At 53.4% G+C, this 19963-nt stretch overlaps 1 protein-coding gene across 4 annotated transcripts in view; it reads left to right on the forward strand.

The window, feature by feature from the left end:
* Positions 1-19963, forward strand: part of CDH23 (cadherin related 23) — a 355087-nt gene that overhangs the window by 155189 nt on the left and 179935 nt on the right. For all 4 annotated transcript variants that reach the window (XM_044239712.1, XM_044239715.1, XM_044239714.1 and 1 more), the window contains exons 9-10: positions 15727-15839; positions 17507-17695. In XM_044239712.1, the coding sequence (XP_044095647.1) occupies positions 15727-15839; positions 17507-17695 (302 nt within the window). The remainder of the gene's footprint in view (positions 1-15726; positions 15840-17506; positions 17696-19963) is intronic.

A 19963-nucleotide genomic window follows, 5' to 3' on the forward strand; every position in this document is an offset into this window, starting at 1 on the left:
ATCTGGCTTTGATAGAGGTGCTGTTCGGGCTCTGAGGCCCTACTTGCGGCCCCGGGGTGGGGGGCGGGGGGCAGTGCCAGGAGCTTCCTCCACAGACAGAGGACTTCTTTCCCCTGGGCACTGACTCTCAAGCTTGCAGACACCCCAAAAGATACCATCTGTCTCCCGCAAGATTCAGTGCTCCTCTCCCTGCTCTGGAAGGGTCTATTCACAGAGCTGGGAATGGGGGTGCCTTAGGGTGCCCATACCCTCAACAGTGTTGGGGAGCTTCCCAGAGAAACTGCCCTCCTGCCGAGAGAGGAGGGGTCTGGAACCCAGATGGGACCTTGTAATTGAGAGGACCCTGGCCGCCTATCCCGAGGCTGGCCCAGGGAGAAGGACCCTGAACTCTGACTGGTGGCTCTCTTTTTCGAAAGTGTGGTCAGAGTCTTTGCGGAGATTTTGGTCGCTGACCCTCCTCCTTGGCCAAAAAGGCAAGGACGTCTCTCTTTCTCCCGTTTCCCGCTTGCTCAGCAAAAGTCCCTGCCTGTGTGAGCCAAGGGAACAGGAACATCTCGGGACACCCCTCCCTGTCTGGCCGGGCTCACTGATCAAGCATTCTGAATACCCACTCGGTGTGGGGCACCGGGCCAGGACCTGGGGACACAATGTGACATCTAGGTCTGACACTGGAGCGGGGAGGAGGAGGGCTTTCTGGAGGCCAGGCTGCCGGGATGAAATGGCCCCCACTGCAACCCTCTGCAGGACCCTGGCCTTCATCAGAGAAGAAGGGCTGGGATCACTAGCAAATGTGAAATATTATGTATTTAGAAAAGTACAGAACCTGAGATAGTACCCCGCCCACCCACCCCGTGTTCACCACCCAGATGATGCTGGTTGGCATTTTGCCCTATTTGCTTCTGATCTTTTTTGTTCCTTTTTTCGTCCTTGGTTGGGAAATGAAACTTTTACCATATTGGCAACACCTTCTCTTTCATTTTCAATAATCCCAGAGGCTTGCTCTCTAAGGACTGAGTAGAAAAGGTTAAAGCCTCCAATCTTAATGTGGCTTCAAGGCAGGGGGTGGGGTGGGGGGACTGCTTGAAGATGGACTATGTCTCAAGTGACGTTAGGAATCCTTTATTTGGTTTAGTGTGACAATGACAAGTTCAGTGCACTTCAGAAGTCCCTATCAGAGATGTATACAGTATTTAAGGATGAACTGAGATTTGCTGTGATGACTCTAGAAACTGTTGGGAGTAGGAGTTCTGACAATGATGGATGAATGTTGATGATGGTTGACTCTAGGTGATGGGTACATAGGGTTTCATTGTGCTCTTGTCTCTACCTTTGTGTATGTTTGATATTATCCACAATGAGACCTCATTTCTTTTTAAAAGTCTGGTTCCCAAAGCTGCCAGGGGACCCACCACTGGCCTGGGACCCACATCTGTGAGGGAACCCACATCTGACCATGGCCCCTTCGGGCACCCAGAGTTGAACCAGACTTGAGGTTGAGTCGGCAGACCCAGCTCAGCCTCTAACTTGCCATGTGATGTTGGCCAAGTTCCTCCCTGACCATCAGCTCCCCGGGGGAGATGGAGAAGTTCAAACCTGATGAGTTTCTAAGCACTCTTCCATTTCCCATCTCTGACTCTGGACACATCTAGCTTGTGTGCTCAGAGACCCCACGGGAGGGTAACTGTAGAGCAGCCCTTCACTTTCCTCGGTGGGTTTTCCACACCACCTCTCAAGAGAGTTTTGGGAAAAGGCTTCTGCATCCAAATAAATTGGAGAGATGCCACGTCACAACATCCTCCTCCTGGCAGGTCACAATGTACATTAGCACATTAAAGGCTCTGACAAGTCTTGCAGTAAAGATACCTGCTCAGTGTTTCTGAAATTTTCTTGACCACAGAACTTTTTAAAAGTTGACTTTTCCTATATTCCATGCATCAGAGTTCCCAGAGATACCCTCTGGCAAAACCTGACCTTCTTGTTTTCAGATTGGGGGGCTCCTACCCCATAGGACAAATTTGCCATCTTTTCTTGAGAACATAATGATTTCTGACCTATTTTCAGTAGAACACAAGATTTTGTATGTTTTCCACATTGTTGGGTGGGGCTTGTACTTAGCTAAATTAGTAGTTAACCCGTCTTTCCCTGACCAGAAATTAATCTGCTTTGATGTTACACTCTGAGTCACTGACCAGAGGCCGGAAAACCCTCCAACATTGGGAAACTATGCCTGGCACAGTCTGGGACTTTCCTGGTGGCGCCTTCTAGAAGCAATGTTTCTAGGGAGGAGTAGGAGGGAGAACACAGGCTTTGGCATTAAAGGCTGTGAGTTCAGATTTTAGTTCAGCCACTTACCAGCCACATGACTTGGATCAGTTTACTAGTCAGTGGGATTCCTATGAGGATTAAGCAGCCAGAATGTACTAAGTGCCAGTGTCCTTCCTTCTCCAAAAGGATTTATAGCAACAGCCAATGTTTAGTGAGCACTTACTATGTGCTGAACTAAATGGATGCATCACCAGCTTTTGCCTTCACATTAGCTCTATGAGATAAACATTATCCCTCCCCTTTTACAGCCAAGGGAACTAAAGCCCAGAGAGGGTAGTTAACTTGCTCATGGTCACACAGCTTGAGGGGAGTGGTCTTAGAGACTACAACATCTACCCGTTTCAAAAAGATCAGATCAGGATGAAGACGGCAGTCCTCTGATCTTCAAGAACTTCGCCTGTCCGGTCAGCATTTCTTGGTCTTAGGATCACCTAGATGGCATAATGTCAGGCTGTCTGCATCCTTGGGTGTATGCTCGTAGACAACCATGGAACCTTAAAGCTGAAAGAGTCCACGGGGTCTTCCAAGTTCCCTGAGGCCCCAAGTATGCAGCCCATCCCTTGGGGCCCCCCTGTGAGCAAGGAGGGAGCAGAATGTGTGGGATACCATCACACACCCCCACCCCCATCATTGACCTCAGCCTGGGCAACTAACTCTGTCCTTGACTGTCTTCTATACTGGGGTTTTGTGCAAGATTTTGTCTGGCAAAAGGATTTGCTACCAAAGCAACGATATTCGAAAAACCACTGCCATCTTCTTCTTTTATTTTAATATTTTAATTTATTTATTTGACAGACAGAGATCACAAGTAGGCAGGGAGGCAGGCAGAGAGAGGGAGGGAGGCAGGCTCCCTGCTGAGCAGAGAGCCTGATGCGGGGCTCCATCCCAGGACACTGAGACCATGATCTGAGCTGAAGGCAGAGGCTTAACCCACTGAGCCACCCAGGTGCCCCAAAGCCCACCTTGTTTAAACAAGGAAGGACCCTCTCTGAGGCCCAGAGAGGTTAAGTAACTTGCCCAGGGTCACCAGCTCTCCTCCTGAGCGTCAGGCAGATCTCTGTCCTCTCTGCAGGACTCAGGGCAGGGCCCTGGCTGAGGGGGGCTTTGCAGCCCCCCAGAGATCCCCCCTCAAGGTCAGTCGTTCAGGCCAGTTCTGCCCGTGGGTGGCCAGTTTGTATGAAGATAACTGTGTCTGAGGCTGGCTCCCTGAACCTCGTCCGACCACATCTATTTCTGGGCCGCGGAGCCCTGACGGAGCACAATTTGATTCATAAATTACCCGGCTCAAGGTGTGTGTGATGGGCTCTCCTTCCCAGATTTGAAAGTCATTCACTCCAGAACTTGCAGTACTTGGGGCCGGAGGGGGGGCAGCTGTGGGACTGTCAGGATCCGCAGCCACAGAGAGGAAGCGGCAGAGGAGACAGGAGGACTTGGCGACTTAGGGAGCCCTGCTCCAAGCCAGCCTCATGCTCATGGGCTCTGTTGATCCCTCCCAGTAGCCCCAGGAAGCAAATTCTGTTACTGTCTCTGGCTGGAAGGTGAGGAAGCTGAGGTTCAGAGAGGCCCACAAGCCCACAGGCATGAATCCTGTCCCCTAACTTCATGTCGTGTCCCCAGTGGCTTCTTTTTACATAAGGCTCTGTCCATCCCCAGTGGACCTGTCTTCCCCCCATTGGATGGTGGGCCCCTGGGGGAATTACCCATGTCTCCGACCTGTGCTTGGCACCTAGCCTCAGTAGAGTAGTAGGTGGTCCCTGGAGCCCCCGCTCCCTAAGCAGCCCCATCTGTGCACCTGTCTTTCCCACGTCCCACTGCTGGGTCAGCGTGGAGGTGCTGGAGGATGGGCTGAGGGCCCTCAGGATGACAGACAGCGCGCACACACCACCCCCCGACTTCCATCTCCTTGGGCATCTGATCACTGTCCTCTTTGTTTTCTTAAGTATCTCCCCTCCTCCTTCCCCCTCGCACTCCCACTCCAGGACAAGGCCTTTCAGATCATCAAATATCACAAGCTCCTTATTCGAGGACTGAGATGGCTTTATCGGAGCCCGTAAATCTCCCAGAGCCCTGACGCCCTCTTGAGTGCCAAGTCTCTGGTGAGTTATGTGGGCTGGGCCCAGCCTCGGGCAGAACAGGCGGCCCTCTGGGGAATGCAGCTGAGCGACCCGGCACACCTTGGCACCCGCCCTTGGCCGGAGGAGGGGCCTTCATTAAGGGCAAGAATGGGTGTTTGGGGCCCACCCGCCACAGGCCCTGGAGGCAACCAGGCTCAGGGCAAGAAAGCAGGTGGGTTCCTGGGAGGTCCAAACCCCTCTGTTCTCCTCCTCACCTGCTCGTTATTGGCCATTCTCCAGACCCACACAGGAGAGACCACAGCAGCTATGAGGGACATTCGAGGCCCAAATGACCTCAGTTCTAATCCCAGCATGGTCCCTAAGTTCCCACGAGTCCTTGAAGGGAGCACTTCCCTGACTGAGCCTCGGTTTCCTAATCCGATCATTGAGTTAACAGTGCTGGCCTCGTAAGGCAGCCTGAGAATCCAGTGAGCCCCAGTGAGCTCACACATAGCTCTTGGGGGCTGCCTGGCCTGTGCCCTAAGCCTTACAGGCTCTGGAGCCCCTCAGCCTGGCCTGGAGCTCTGGCTTCACCACTTAGCAGCGGCGTGACTTCAAGCAAATCACTTAGTCTCTCTGTGCCTTGGTTTTCTCACCTGTAAAATGGGAATGACCTTAATAATGGGAATGATGAAAATGATGACAACTTGTCCATGGAGTTACTCTGAAGCATAACAGATAGATACATGCGAAGTGCTTACAATCTGGCCTAACACATGGACATCATTAGCAGGCCTTCCTGCCTCTAGGGACTTCCTGGAGGACAGAAGTCCAAAAGGCTTACCTGGCATTCAAGGCTCTATCCCCTGGCTTCAGCCGCTCCTAACACCGCTGCTCCTCCAGCTGGCTCCCCCTTTTGCTCTTGCTAGACCCCCAACAGGAAGGTCTTCTCCCATCCATGCTTGCACAAATTTGCCCCCCGATGCCCAGCGAAAGGAGCCCCTCCCATACCAGCCCCCTTCTCCCCCACCCATGAGCTGCTCTCATCAGGGCCAGGCCCCTTTGGGGCACAGGTCCCATTTATTTGGTCTAGACTGGACACACCTGGGACCATGTACTTCACCTTGCACTGCTCAGGCTCCCTGGAGCCTTGCAAACTCCTCTGAGCAAATTCTTTCCTCACTATGGCAGATGCAGCAGCGGCCAAGGCAGGAGAGGCCCCTCCCTCAGGAAGATTAACGACAGCAACTTGTCAGAGCACTTGGAAGGCAGGTAGAGGAAGCATCGCTCCTCAAAGCCCATACATTCAGCAGTCAGCGCACATCTGGCACCAACTTAACACACAGATGCACGTCATCAAACCTTGGAAGTTTTTTGCATGGGCTTAAATGTACATAAGGGAAAATTCACCATTTTTAAAAAGATTTTATTTATTTGACAGAGAGCACATGAGCACAAGCAGGGGGAGCAGCAGGCAGAGGCAGAGGGAGAAGCGGGCTTCCCACTGAGCAAGGAGCCCGATGCGGGGCTCGATCCCAGGACCCTGAGATCACAACCTGAACCAAAAGCGGATGCTTAGCCGACTGAGCCACCCAGATGCCCCTCAAATTCACCATTTTAAAGCCTACAGTTGAGCGGTGTTAAAAATGTTCACTGTGTTGTACGACCATCATTTCTGTCTTGATGTTTGGGGATCATTCTTTAAAGGAACTTGCATTTACTTTTTTTTAACACCTGTAATTCAAAGGAAAAGGAAAACGTTGAAATGATTATATAGAGCGGTGTTTCCCAGCCAGGCGTGTTTTGCTGCACACGTGCACGCCCCCCGGGAACATTCGGAACATCTGAAGACATTTTGGTAGTCACGCCTGGGGGACAGGATGTCACTGATACCCTAGAGCCCAGGAATGCTGCTACATAGCCCACAGGGCTGAGGGCAGCCCCCCAACAACAGATTCCCCACCCTGGGTCACCACTACTGAGATGGAGGAAACCTGCTCTGGCCTCACCACGGGAAGGTTAATTGTGGTGAACATCTTGTAAACATTTCATTCCTCTCTCTAAGCATACGCTCTTTCACAATAGGAAGCATCTGATGGAATGATGCTATTTGGTGACTCCTTTATATGAAACAAACGTGTCTTAAACATCCATCATTCCAAGTCACAAACTTCTCTTCTGCAACAGTATTTTTGGCCGCTGGCCGAATCTCATATAATCGTTGATTTAACTAATCCCCATTGTTGGACACTTAGGTTGCTTCTAACTTCCTTTCTTTCTTTTTTGAAGATTTTATTTATTTATTTGAGGCAGAGTGAGCACAAGCAGGGGGAGCAGTAGATAGAGGGAGAGGGGGAAGCAGGCTCCCCATTGAACAGGGAGCCCGATGTGAGGCTCGATCCCAGGACCCGAGATCATGACCCGAGCCAAAGGCAGACACTTAACGGACTGAGCCAGCCCTGTGTCCCTTAACTTCCTTTATGAAGCAGCGTCACGGTGGCAGCTGCCCCTGTGGGCTCGCGGGGTTGAAGAGGAAAGGTTTTTCAGGAAATGGGGGAGATTCTGATCCCGGCTATAAGGGCTGGTGCTGTTTTGTGGATTCCCGTCGAAGTGTCCTCAGAGCACGGGAGGCTGCCTGGCTGGGGCGCCCAGCAGTGCAGGGAACCAGGCCGCACTGTGGACAAGGGTTGCGGTGTGACCCTAAGCAACCCTGACATAACCAGTATGACCACCTAATCGGGCTATTGTGTCACACAATGGAGCCAGTTATTAGCAAATTAATCCGAGCCCAGTTTGCGGTCTTATTAGGAGAGGTCATCGTTTGTTGGTTTAAGGGAGCTTGATGAAAACCGTTGCTCTGTGAAACATCTGCAAGGCGAGCAGACCGCCACTCGCACCTTCCTGAGGGACCCGAGGATGGTCTTTCCCCGACAGCGACCGTAATTACCCGAGAGGCACTCAGCCTGGACAGACGTGCCACCAGGGCGGGGCATCAGGAGCCGACAGTCGCCCTGGCTGGAATGGCTAATAGGCCCATCCCTCTTCAGAGCCCCGGAGCATGACGGTCCCTGGGATGTGTGACATTATAAGTCATGCCAGTGGAGAGCCGCCCTGCCTTTGACATGAGCCTCAGAATGGCCCCCGGGCCTCTCTGAATCTGTCTGTCCGTTCATTCACAGGAGTTGAGCACCTGCTGTGCGTCGGCGGGTCATTTGGGGAAACAGACCCTTACTGTCCCGCTGCTTACGCTGCAGAGAGGCCGACAATGAGCAGACCCATACACGGATGAAAAGAGGCTCAGAAAGTAGAAGTGCTTTGAAGGAAGTAAAACAGGCTGGCAGAGTGGAGACTGAAGGCTGCGTGGGGCCGGTGGGCGGTTATGGAGGGCTCCTCTGTGGAGGTGACCTGGAGCAGGGGTCTGAAGGCGGATGAGGCAGCCCACAGAGATCTGCAGGGAGAGGTTCTGGGGGCTTCTGGAGAAGCATTGGAGGGGGGTAGACCTAATCATCCCCCCCCGCCCCAGTCTCCTCCAGGGTCCTTCGGAGGGGGTGGAAGGCTCTCAGCCTGCGTCCCCTCCCCTGGCTGAGAGTCGAGGTAACCCACACCACCGGGTGCCATACGTTGATCCCAGAGCCGCTGAATACAGTCCAGCCCAGGGGCCACCCAGGACACCCGCCCCTTTTGTTAGCAGGCAGCTAAGGAACAATTTTTAATTCATGAGACATCTTGCCCAAAGCCCATGTCCCAGACTGACCCCCAGTTTTCGTCATGCAGCCATACAGTCAGACGGGACAGAAGTGGGCTCTCAGGCCAGGCTGCCCCACAGGCCCTGGCGGCCAAAGCCACACACACACAGCTGTCTCATGGCTATGGCTGGCACGAGAGGAAAGGAACATCCAAGGGCCATGAGGGGTCAGGGAAGGGGGCATGAACTCTTCGGCTTCATGAGAGCTGAGTTTAACTCCATACCCCACTCCTCACTACCTGGATGACTGAGGCCAGTGACTTTGAACTGCTCTCTGCGTCAGGCACCTTATCTGTAAAATGGGGATGAGACCATCTATCTCCTAGGGGTGGGGTGTGACAATGGAAAAAGATCAGCATGCAAAACACAGGGTCCCAGACGATCATTGTATTGGCTGTCCTAGAGAGACCCACTTACAGCTCTGTCTGGATGAGAGGGGTGGTGGCCAGGGACAACCTGGTTTGAATCTTTCATTCAGGAAGCAGGCACCGCAGGGCAAGAAGGAACAAGAACGTTCACCAACTATGCACCAGGCTAGGTGCTCTGTTGACGGAATCACGCCTGGTCCTCACCCAGCCTGGTGAGGTGGGAGCTGTCATCTATACATTATGGATGAGGAATTCAGCTCAAAGGAATTCACAGTTTACAGGGGGTCTCACAGCTGGGAAGTGGCAGGTCTGTGGCCTGCCCCTAGGTCTTCTCTCATCTCATGCCAGTTTATGCGCGGTAAGCAGGCTTCACTTGGCTGTTGATGTCCCAGAGAGCCCCGAAGAGAAGGGGGTGCAAAGCCCAGTTCTGCTCTCTTTCCTCGGAAGGACCTGTGATCTCAGGCCTGAGGAGGGCGGGGTGAGCAAATCAGAGGCCAGGTGAGGGGTCAGCGTCCCCCAGATAATCTCCCCGCGGCTCCTTTCGTCCATTTAGGGACTGGCATTGGAGCTGATGGATGTTTGGGCCCAGAAGCCCAACAAGATCACAAGCTCCTCATAAACATGCCTTTTCCTTCTTTTCTGCCCTCTCCAGCCCCAGGGCAGGGCCAGCCCAGAGCACTCCCCCACCTCCACCCCCTGCCCCCACCGAGTGTGTGCCCCTTGACCTTCATTGTTGCTCAGGCATCCTTCTGAGTCAGTGTCCTGTCCCTGGGGGACAGAAGTGTGAGACCCTGGCCCGATCCTCCAGGCCACCCTGGATCTTGCTCTGAGAACCAGGGACACCCCCACAGTGCAGCCCAGCGCGGGGGCTTGGAGGAGTGCTTGGGGCTTGGAGGAGCGCGAGATGCCACGGCCGCCAGGACTGGCTTCCTGAGGCCTGTTGACACTGGAGGTGGATTTAAGAACAAAAAAGAACAGGGTGGAAGTCTTTGGTTTTCCTTTAACTAGGAGGGCAGCAGGCCGGGCTGCTGTTAGCCCAGCAGAGCAGACAAAGCAATTGAAAGTCATGCCTGTGTTCCCACACGCACCATCAGCGGCCGGCTAACTGCTTTCCTCCCAGACCTGGCTCGTCGTGGGTCAAGTTGCTGCCAGAGAGATAACAAGAGGACAAGATTGTGGGAGTGATGGGATTTGGCAGGAGCTAGGAGGAGGGGCGCCTCGGGAAGGGGAGAGGCCGTCAGCCTCAGCAGAACAAGGAGGTGGGAGGGCAAGCTCCCTACGACCCAAAGAAAGAGCTGTGCCTCCTGCCCCCACCCCAAGTCTGACCTTCTCCCCTCTCTTCACTCCCTCTACCCACCTTCCCCTCTGCCTTTGACCATCTGTAAAACGCAGAAGCCCTTTGCTTGACTCTGCTGCGCCCTCTAGCTGCCACTCTGCCTCTCTCCTGGTGTGTTACTCCCCACGGTCTGCACCTGCTCCCGGTCCCCACATCTGTGCCCCTCCTGCCCGCGGTGTCTCACAGTCTGACCTCTGGGGGCATCTGAAGATCCGACCACTGGCCTCTGCTGGATCTTCCTTCTCCTGGGCCCCTCTTTCTCAGCGCTGCTTGACCCTACTGGCCGCTCTTTCTCGGAACTTCCTCCTCCCCTGCCTCCAGGCACCTGGGCACTATACAGTGTCCCCCTGCGTCTCAGACTACTGCCTGTCTCCCTGAATTCTCGTGCTCATTCTCACTGGAGACATAGGTCTGCCCTAAAGTTAGTCTGGCCAGACCCTCCGTGTGTCAACACGTGGGTTGCTAAGAGCTCCTGCCCACAGGTCCGCCTTCCCACTAGTCCCCACCGTGGGCCCTCCTCGCCACCTCGCCACCACCTGGAGGACATCGCCACCTGGACATTCTGCTGCTGTCTAAATCTGCCATGGAAGTATTGATCTAGAACTTCCCAGAATGTACCACGTTTTTACCGAGGACTCCCTCCTGAGAAAAAAAGCCACTATGCTGCCACCCCTTTCTATGAAGGGTGACGATCTCTTGTGTCTCCCCATCTGCTTGTCCCTTAGCATCGGGCCAAGTGCAGAGTGGGTGCAAAGCATGGGCAGGGCCAATGCCCGTGGGACAAGAAAGAGATGTAAGCCAGCCGCTGGGTAGCCATGTGACCTTGGACAAGTTATTTGACGTCTCTGAACCTGCTTCCTTGTGTGGGACACGGGCTAAGGTTATTGTGAGGAGTAGGTAATATGGGTACACAAGTGGCTTCACTTGGTGCCTGACACACGGATCTTGTTGACGAGTACTAGCCGCTGTTTTTAATAAATAAGGGAAAGTAGGCTGGGACACCCCCTTGGCAGGCTTTCATGCTTTTGCAGACTTGATTCACATCCCCCCCAGGCTTTCTTTTGGGAATCTGAAGAGGTCTGTGTGCCCAGAGCTCCCAGAAGAGGTGGCTGACCCCGAGAGACCCAGCAGGGTGTTAAGGACCCGCTTCTTCTCTTTTGTGAACTCTCTAAGTCACCTGTTCCCAAGAGCCTTAGGGCATCGAGGTGCAGTCCCGATCCACCCAAGAACCCCTCCCCTACCAGGTGTATCCACACGCACCTAGGACAGCACCTGTCGACCCAGGGAAAGCAGCTGCCCTTCGGCTCAGCAATGGGGGCTGAACAGGTGAAAGGCGTCCCGGATAAGCCTCCCCTGGCCCCCCAGTCCCCTCGGGACTCGGATAAAGAATGTCTGGGAGAACAGAGGGCTGACAGGGTGGTATCGGCTTCCAGGGTAGCGGAGAAGCTGGTCTGTGTGGCTGCCAAGCCTGCAGCCCCCTGGGGAAGGGAGGATGGTGGGAGGGGAGCTAAGAGAGAGGGGCAGGGAAATGGTGACCCACCCCGAGGCTGCAGCCCTGGTGAGATGCCCTGTGGTCGTCAGCCTTGGCCTTGGGGCTGCCAACTCGTACACATGGGTTTTTGGTTGTGAGGCCCTCCTGGCAAGAGGACAGGGTTGGCTCAGTCACCGGCTCGTGGGGTGGGGGTGGGTGTGGAGCCAGCGGTCCACGGTGGTATGATCTTGGTGCAGCACAGGTGGCCGACCTGTGTGGAGGCCTCCCTGCGAGCCAGGTGCTGTATTCGGTCCTTCCATCCTCACCAGGACGCTCTGTGGCGGGGACTATCATTACCCCAATATACAGGCTAGAAAATTGAGATCCTCCAGATACATTAAGTAACCTGACCAAGCTTGCCTAGCCAAAGTCAAGCAGAGCTACTTGACCTGGAACAGTCGCCCTCCCGAGGGCATAATCTTACCCACCTCTCGAGGCCACGTGGCTTTCCTTCGGGGGATTTAGCTCAGCAAGTACTACTTATGTGTTCAATAGCATGATCGTATCCCTGAGGTTGATCTTCCCTGTGAGTCCAAAGGCATGAACCTTGCCTGCTTTTCTATACTGATTCTCTAGCTCCTTGCACCCAGGAGGTGCTCAGTACCAACTCAAACGAATGATCAGTCCATCCGTCTTTGAAAGAGTCCTGCTCTTGGCCTTCCCTGCTTGGGGCTCAGGGCTGGCCTCCAGCCCGTGCCTAACCAGCATCCCAGGAGTCCTGCTACTGTCGTGGTGACAGGAGACCATCAGAGCCAGTGGCTCACTCAGGTGGTCCTCTTGGCTCCCTTGGGAGACAAGCCTTTCTGGCTGTTGGTCCTGGGAGTTGGTGATTCGAACTTGGCAGGAGGCTGAGAGGTGAACGCCATTCCGGTAGATACGGGGAAGAGGGTGTGTCTGTGTGTCTGTGTGTCTGTGTACGCACGCGCGCGTGTGGGAGGAGAGTCCCTGAGTTTGAATATGTACCAGTTGGAGGGTATTTGCCTGCATGTTTGTCAGATAAAAATGCCTGGGTCAGGGGAAAGGGTAACTTATGTGCTGGAGACAGACTTCAGGTTGGGGATGGGCAGCAAGGCCATCATCAGAGCAAAGGCCCTGAATGGGGGGACCCAGCTGAGTGTGCCGGGGTTGATAACCCCATTTTTCAAGCCAAAACCCAAAGCACATCATTCAATAAGGGGCTTCTGGTTTGTGAATGATTTATAGGAAAAATCTTGCAAAGATAAAAATTGAATCACATTTAGTTAAACATTTGATAGTTTCCTTTATTGGGAAGAATAAATTTATATGGAAATTCAGAATGATGGGATGCTAGCTAGCCCTGGGGGCTGGGGAGGTGGGGCCCACGCTGGTGTAGGGAGTGATGGGTGGCAGGAGGCTCGGAGAGGTTGCCTCAGGGCAGCCCTTCAGCTCAGCATTTAGGGGCTCAGAGGACCCAGACCCCAAAGGACCCTGCAGTGTCCATGCTTCACCCCACCTCAACCCTGGTCACCCTGTGATGTGAATATCCGGTTGAAGGCTGCACCCCTGCCAGAATGTGTCTCTGGCTTATCATAGGAGCTCAGTCATTGTTGGATGGATTAGCTAACGAGACACAGATGAAAGCCTCCATCCTCCGGCTTCGCCAGCAGTTGAATTCCTGGCTGAAGAAAAAGTCACCCCCTTACCTTCATGCACATCTGTGCCTCCTTGCAGCCCTGTCTTCCCCACTCCACCCACACAGCAGGAAGGAGTCCAGGTCTCTCTACGGCCATGGAAGGAAACTTCGGGCAAGGGGGAGGCGGAGTGGTGTCCACTCCCTGGCCAGCACCCCCCCACATCTGAGTCCCCAAAGCCCACCGTCCAAGAGTGACGTGAGACCCAAACAGACTCTGCAGGCATCAGCTGTCTCTTTCCTGCCTCACCCCACCCCTGCAGTGGGCTAGAAGGACAGGGGAGGGCAGCCTCTAGCTACCGACTGGGTAGAGGCTGATGCCTTGCTGGCCAGCAGACAATTCGCCTAGAACAGCTTATATCCCAAAGTCTAAAGTTAGAAGACAGAATTGTCTCTGCCCTGCGCTTTCCTCCATTGATCCAAGAGATGGTTCGAGCCCCTAACAGTGCACAGATCCCTTTAGAGCCGGGGCCCAGGGCTTGCAGGAAGGTAGAGTAGCTCCCACCTGTGTGCCAGGTTATCAGTCACTTCCCACCTGTGGAATTAGTGTCCATCTGCTCCTTCCCCAATTCTGCCCATCATCCAGGGCCCAGCTCAAGCAATACTTAGTGAGCATTTACTTTGTGCCAGGAAATGATCTGACCCTATGCGTGTATGCATGTGTGTATATACAGATATATATTTCACACTTATTTAATTCTCATGACCTTATGAGGTAGAGCCATTATTATCCCCATTTTATAAATGGGGAGACCAAGACCCAGAGGGGTTAGGCGAGTTGTCCCAGGTCACACAGCCTCTACACTGTGGTCTAGGGAATTAATGCCACCTCCTCTGAGAAGCTTTCCTTCTTTGAGCCTTCCCACGTGTTGAACAGTCTCTCCCTGCTGTGAACTGAGAGATGATGATTCTCATGCACATCGAAGCCCACCTACCAGGATTCCTGACAGACCAACACCCACATCCCCCACCGCACCATGCATGGGGCCTGCCCAAAGGATGGCTGCCCTGGAGATTGAGGATCCTGTGAATGAATGGCAGTGTGTGAGTATGTGAATGAGCCAGCCTCTCCTATTGGAGAGAAGAGTGGAATTAGGATTCGTCAGGGTGAATTCCCAGCCTGGTGGGAAGGGCACAAGGTTGAGCACGGGGCCCAGGTGCACTGGGAGTAGCGATCCTTCAGGAAATTGCTGGCCAGTGGTTGCCCAGCACAGGCCAGTTTACTTGAGGGACAGTTAGAAAAGGCCCCCCAACTTCGGGCTGGCCAGGAAGTTCCCGTGAACACACAGGGAGCAATGGGAGAGCAAATAGAATAGTGACTACTGCCTGTGAGCATGGAGGGTCAGCCAGAGAAGTCAGGCCGCCTTCCTGGAGGAGGAGGAGGAGGAGGAAGGATGGCTGTCTGGGGGAGGATGGGAAGGGAGGCCAAGAGAGGAAGGTGGACACAGAGAGAAGAAGAGACAGGAATGAACATGGTGATTTAGGGAAGCTGGGGAAGCTGCCATGGGGACATGGGACCCCCGTAGGCAGAAGCAGCATAAAGTGAAGTTGGTAGGGGAGATTGGGGGTGGGGCGTGGATGGGGACAGAGACCTCCATCTGAGCTGGTGTTGCTTGTGTGGGATTTTTGCCAGTACTTTAAATATATACTTCAGGTTTTAATATGTACTTAAATGCTCATTCTTAAGGTTGAATTAGGTCTTTAACTTATATGTGTTGTAAAAGGAACTTGTATAATGGCTAGATAGAAAATTCGAAAAGAGGGGTGCCTGGGTGGCTCAGTGGGTTGGGTCTCTGCCTTTGGTTCAGGTCATGATCTCAGGGTCCTGGGATCGAGCGCCACATCAAGCTCTCTGCTCAGCGGGAAGCCTGCTTCCCCTTCTCTCTCTGCCTACTTGTGATCTCTGTCTGTCAAATAAATAAGTAAAATCTTTTTAAAAAAATTAGAATAGAATAGAATAGAAAATGACCATAAAAATAAGCACAAAGGAAACCAAACTAGGTTTCTGTTTTAGTCCATTTGGGCTACTATAACAGAACACCAGGGACTGTGTCACTTCTAAACAACAGAAATTTATTTCTTAACAATTCTGAAGGGTGAGAACTTCAAGATCACAAGTGTCAGCACAGTCAGTAAGGGCCTTCTTCCTGGTTCGTAGATGGTGATCCCTCACTATGTCCTCTCATGGCCGAAGGGGCATGGGATCACTTGGGGTCTTTTTGTAAGATACTAATCCCATCCATGAAGCTTCCACCTCTGTGACCGAGCCCCCCCTCACTCCCCCACCAAAGGTCCCACTTACTAATACCATTGTATGGCTTTGGATATTACCGTATGAATTCTGGGGGGAAGCAAACATTCAGACTGTAGCAGTTACTGAGTCCTAGCTGAGTACCACTGCCCCTGGAAGCCTCTGTGCCTGAAGCCTGCTCTCTATTACAAAGGAAAACAAGGAAGTGTTAGTGAGGCGCGTAGCATGCTAGCACCAAACCAAGACTTCTTCCAAGAGAAGGAAGAAGACCAAAGAGCAAAACGTCCTCACTCAGTGCAGTCTGCTGTCTGGGCTGCGTCTTCCAGAAAACTTCCCACTACTCCTTGGGCCAGCACCCATATTAAGTTACTGATTCGTCCTTAACACGCAGAGAAGAGCCCTGACTACAGCCAGTGCCCACCTGCCCTGGGCCCCAGGCATACCTGGAATGTTACTCTCTTCCAGGGAACACCAACAGCATCTTTGCCCTGGACTACATCAGCGGAGCACTGACCTTGAATGGCCTTCTGGATCGGGAGAACCCCCTGTATAGCCACGGCTTCATCCTGACCGTGAAGGTGAGAACTATGTGGCGCGCAGCTGCGTCCCATGGGGTGTGGTGCCCACATGGGGTACCAGCCTCCAGAAGTGCCCCCGTGAAAGCCCCCCGCCTTTCACACTGCATGATTCCCTGGGCTCATGCCCAGGGCCCCTGTCAGGAAGGGATGCTGGGGCTGGGCACCTCACAGCCATTATCAACAATCAACAATTATCAACAATAAAACAATTATCAACAATTATCAACAATAAAAAGTTAGGACTTTTATCCCCATTTGAGGAACCAGGGAACACCTAGGAGGTACTCATCATGCTCCTTACTGTTACCCACGATTCCAAGTTCTCTGTGGTCACCACCTCAAATTCTTACTTTGACCCCATTTCTGGGGTATGTTCTGTTTCTGATTCTGACAGCTTCCCTGGGGCTCATCACTGGTTAGGAAGCAGCAGCAGAGTGGGGAGAGGTGGAAACCACTGGGATCCTTACCCCAGGGGTGTAGTAGAGCCACAGCCCTCCTGCCCCTAAACACCCTGCCGCCGATGGCCAGTTTCAGTGAAAATCTCTGATTTGCCGAGCCATTGCCTGGGAAACCCATTTAGGGTATGGACTCTGCCTGGTCCACAGAGGTCCTCCCCAGCCCCACCCATTGACCGATGCTAGGGAGGGCACAAGGCCTGAGGAGAGGAGCTTGGAGAATTAAGTCCTTCCATCCTGAGAATGGAGGAGCCCAGCCTGACCCTTGATTGTGATCCTTGACCTTGGAAAGGCTGCAGCAGTAACAGGTTGATGAGCCCTCCATGGCCACCTAGCTCCTCTGTCCACACCCAGTGTGCACGCGTGGGCCAGCGAGGGGAGGGGAACTAACACTGCCTCTTCCTCTCCCTGCCTCCACCAAGCCAGGGGCCCCTCTCTGCCTCCCCTCCTGTCGGCTTACTTCCTGTGGTGGCGCACGGTTCCAGTGGGAGAGAACTGTGCCCTGGCCCCAGGGCCACCTCTAGCTCACCGCAGGACCCCCAAGTTCTTCCATCTTTATATAAAACGTGAAGATGCGCTCCCAGACTTGCTGTGAATCCTCATCTCCTGGGGAACTGGAAAAAGATAGCTAGTCCTGGGCTTCCCACCCAGAGATTTGGGTTCATAAGTTTGAGTGGGAACTGGGAATGGGTATCCGGGGCCAGGGGGGCTCTGGTGCAGAGACCGGGCACCCAAGGATTTGAGTCTGACCCATGTTTCCCTGAGTCCGACTCAGACCCTCATGGCACTTAGCAGAGTGTTGGGGCCATAGCAGATGCCAAATGTAGTCTTGATTACCTGCTAGCCTAAAAATTCCTGACCTCGGTTTTATCATCTGCCAAACTGAAGTCCCGCTTTGCCCCTTGACGAACCCCCAAATCTGTCTTAGCATCACCATGCCACCTTGTCCCCTGGGTTCTGGAATCCTACCGCCTAAAGTTGACACCTACTCTGACTGTGTGCCCTTACGCAAGTTACTTAACCTCTCTGAGCCTCAGTTTCCTCAAAGGTAAAATGGGGACGCTAACGATAGAATCTTCTTTCCGGGATGGCGGTAAGGAGTTGGGGTCATTCACACAAAGCACAGGAGCTAGCCTTGAGAAATCCTTGGTAAATGATGATATTGTGATGAGAGCTGCCTTCATCTCTGGGGTGTCTGTCCTATTCCCGCAGGGCACGGAGCTGAATGACGACCGCACCCCATCTGATGCCACAGTCACCACAACCTTCAACATCCTGGTTATTGACATCAATGACAATGCCCCCGAGTTCAACAGCTCCGAATACAGCGTGGCTATCCCCGAGCTGGCCCAGGTGGGCTTTGCCCTACCCCTCTTCATCCAGGTGGTGGACAAGGACGAGGTGAGTAGCAGGAACACGTGGCCTGTCCAGGCCCCCACCCTTCCTGGGCCGTCCAACCCTGGGAAAAATGCAAGTTATCGCTAGGCTTCCAAGTCCGCATCTATAAAATAGAAACAAACCTTGCTGCCCCTCCTCTCCTCTCCTGCAAAAATCAGCAGTCCCTAATCCCCAGCCTACCCCCTCCACCCCTGCAAAAGCTCTCAGAGCACATACTCCTGGTGGGTAGTTCTTCATTTAGTGATTTATAGGAATTTATTTAGAAATATATACTCAGCCTATTGATCTAGTATGTACATTATAAAACACACACCCCAAAAATAGATATTTTAAAAGTTGGGGGTTGTGGTATAAATAGAACCTTGGAAAAAAGTCTTATCTCTCCTTTTGGTGTAGTTAATGACTCCTCCTTTTCCATGTGAGTAGTGTTAAGTGCTTTCAAGGGGATCCCGGGCCACTAGGAGACTCTGGGGTCCGAGACACCTGCAGCCCCCTACAGGGTCCTGCCTAGCTGAGGCCAGTCTCAAGAGGAAGGGACCTAGGGGCACCTGGGTGGCTCAGTGGGTTAAAGCCTCTGCTTCCAGCTCAGGTCGTGATCCCAGGGTCCTGGGATCAAGCCCTGGTGTGGGACTCTCTGCTCATTGGGGAGCCTGCTTCCTCCTCTCTCTCTGCCTGTCTCTCTGCCTACTTGTGATCTCTGTCTGTCAGATAAATAAACAAAATCTTAAAAAAAAAAAAAAAAAGAAGAAGAAGAAGAAGAGGAAGGGACATGGGCCACAAGTGAGGGACAGCTCCAGAAGGTGCCTCTACCAGGCCTGGATGGGATGGGTTCCCTGCGGCCAGGGAGACTCTCTCAGCCTTCCTCCCTGCCCGCCCCTCCCGTGCCCGCTCTCTCCCCTGCCTGTCAGCAGCCAGGATCCTTAATAGCACTTCTATTTATTACTGCAGTTTGGGGGCCCCACTCTGCTCAGGAATTCCATTAGGTTTTCCAGCCTGAGGGGCTTCTCGGCAATTACTCCTCACAATGCGGGACTCCCACACTGGCCTTGCTCCAGGCCTGGTTTCCCACTTGCTCCTCCTGCCCCTCTCTACTCCGGCTGCTCGCTCAGCGAACTGCCAGCACACCTGCCAAGGAGCCCTTCCTCCCAGTCAGCCGTCTCCTGTCAGCTTCTCTTAACGGCCCACCGTCCAGGTCCTCCCCAGCCAGCCCCTACCCCCACAGGGACGCAGGTCCATGAGGACAGGTCAGTGCCACTGTGTGCGTGTGTGTGTGCGTGCGCCCGCGCCCGTGCACCAGCCACGTGCCCCCACCCCCTGCTAAGGCATCCCATCCCTGCCTGTCTGAGATAACTTGAGTATATACCAAGTACCTACTGTTTACAAGGAGCTGGATTTGATCTATTGTGGGAGTGGAGACCCTGGGACCAGGTGTGTCCTACACAAGTATGTAGATACTTTTTAAAACCTGCAGAAATACAGAAAGTTTAAAAGGTGGCGATCAACAGGTATAAATAAGCTCCAGTACTTTCTCATACCCCGGTGGGTCATCTTTTATCCGCCTGGAGCGCTGCACCCCCTTTAGACAATGCTGTGTGAGTGAGAGCCTCAGGACAAATGCCATCTCTGGTTTCAGGCTATGACGAATGTCCAAGGGAACAGAGACACTGGTCCCTGTGTGCGGCCAGTGACAGTGGGCAGAGAGGGCTCCAGACCTCAGCTGAGAAGGGGGGATATGGGAGATAGAGGATCAGCAAAAGCTCTACGGTGAAAGGGGGACCAGGGCTGAGCCTTGGGACACAAATCGGATGGTGACAGGCAGCCAGGAGAGCTGGAGAGCTGGGCAGTGGCCCACTGAGAGGCCCAGAGAGAGGAGCCTGCAAAGAAGAGGAGGGAGCAGGCCGTACCTTGTGATTGATGCAGGGTTTATGTAGTGGGCTCCTGCGAGGGTGGGCTGGGACACAGACCTTGAGCCTTGAATGCCAAACCAAAGAACTGGGGCTCGATTTTGGAGGCAAACCGGAGGGGAGGCAGCTTGTGTAGTGGTTCATGCCTAAGCTCCGGAATCAGCCGGGGCCTGTGTTCAATCCAGTCTTGTAATTCACTAGCTCTGCGACCTTCCGTGAGTCGTTGACCCTCGCTAAGCGTCATCTCTCTCATCTGTGTGAAAATGTACCCGTTTCTATTGCAGTCACAAATTAACCCTGAGACAGAGGTTTCTTTCTCTCTCAGAGATTTATTACTCTCATCCAGCACAGGTGGGCAGGGAGACCC

This window comes from Neovison vison, chromosome 2, assembly GCF_020171115.1.
Source record: "Neovison vison isolate M4711 chromosome 2, ASM_NN_V1, whole genome shotgun sequence".
Taxonomy (NCBI): domain Eukaryota; kingdom Metazoa; phylum Chordata; class Mammalia; order Carnivora; family Mustelidae; genus Neogale; species Neogale vison.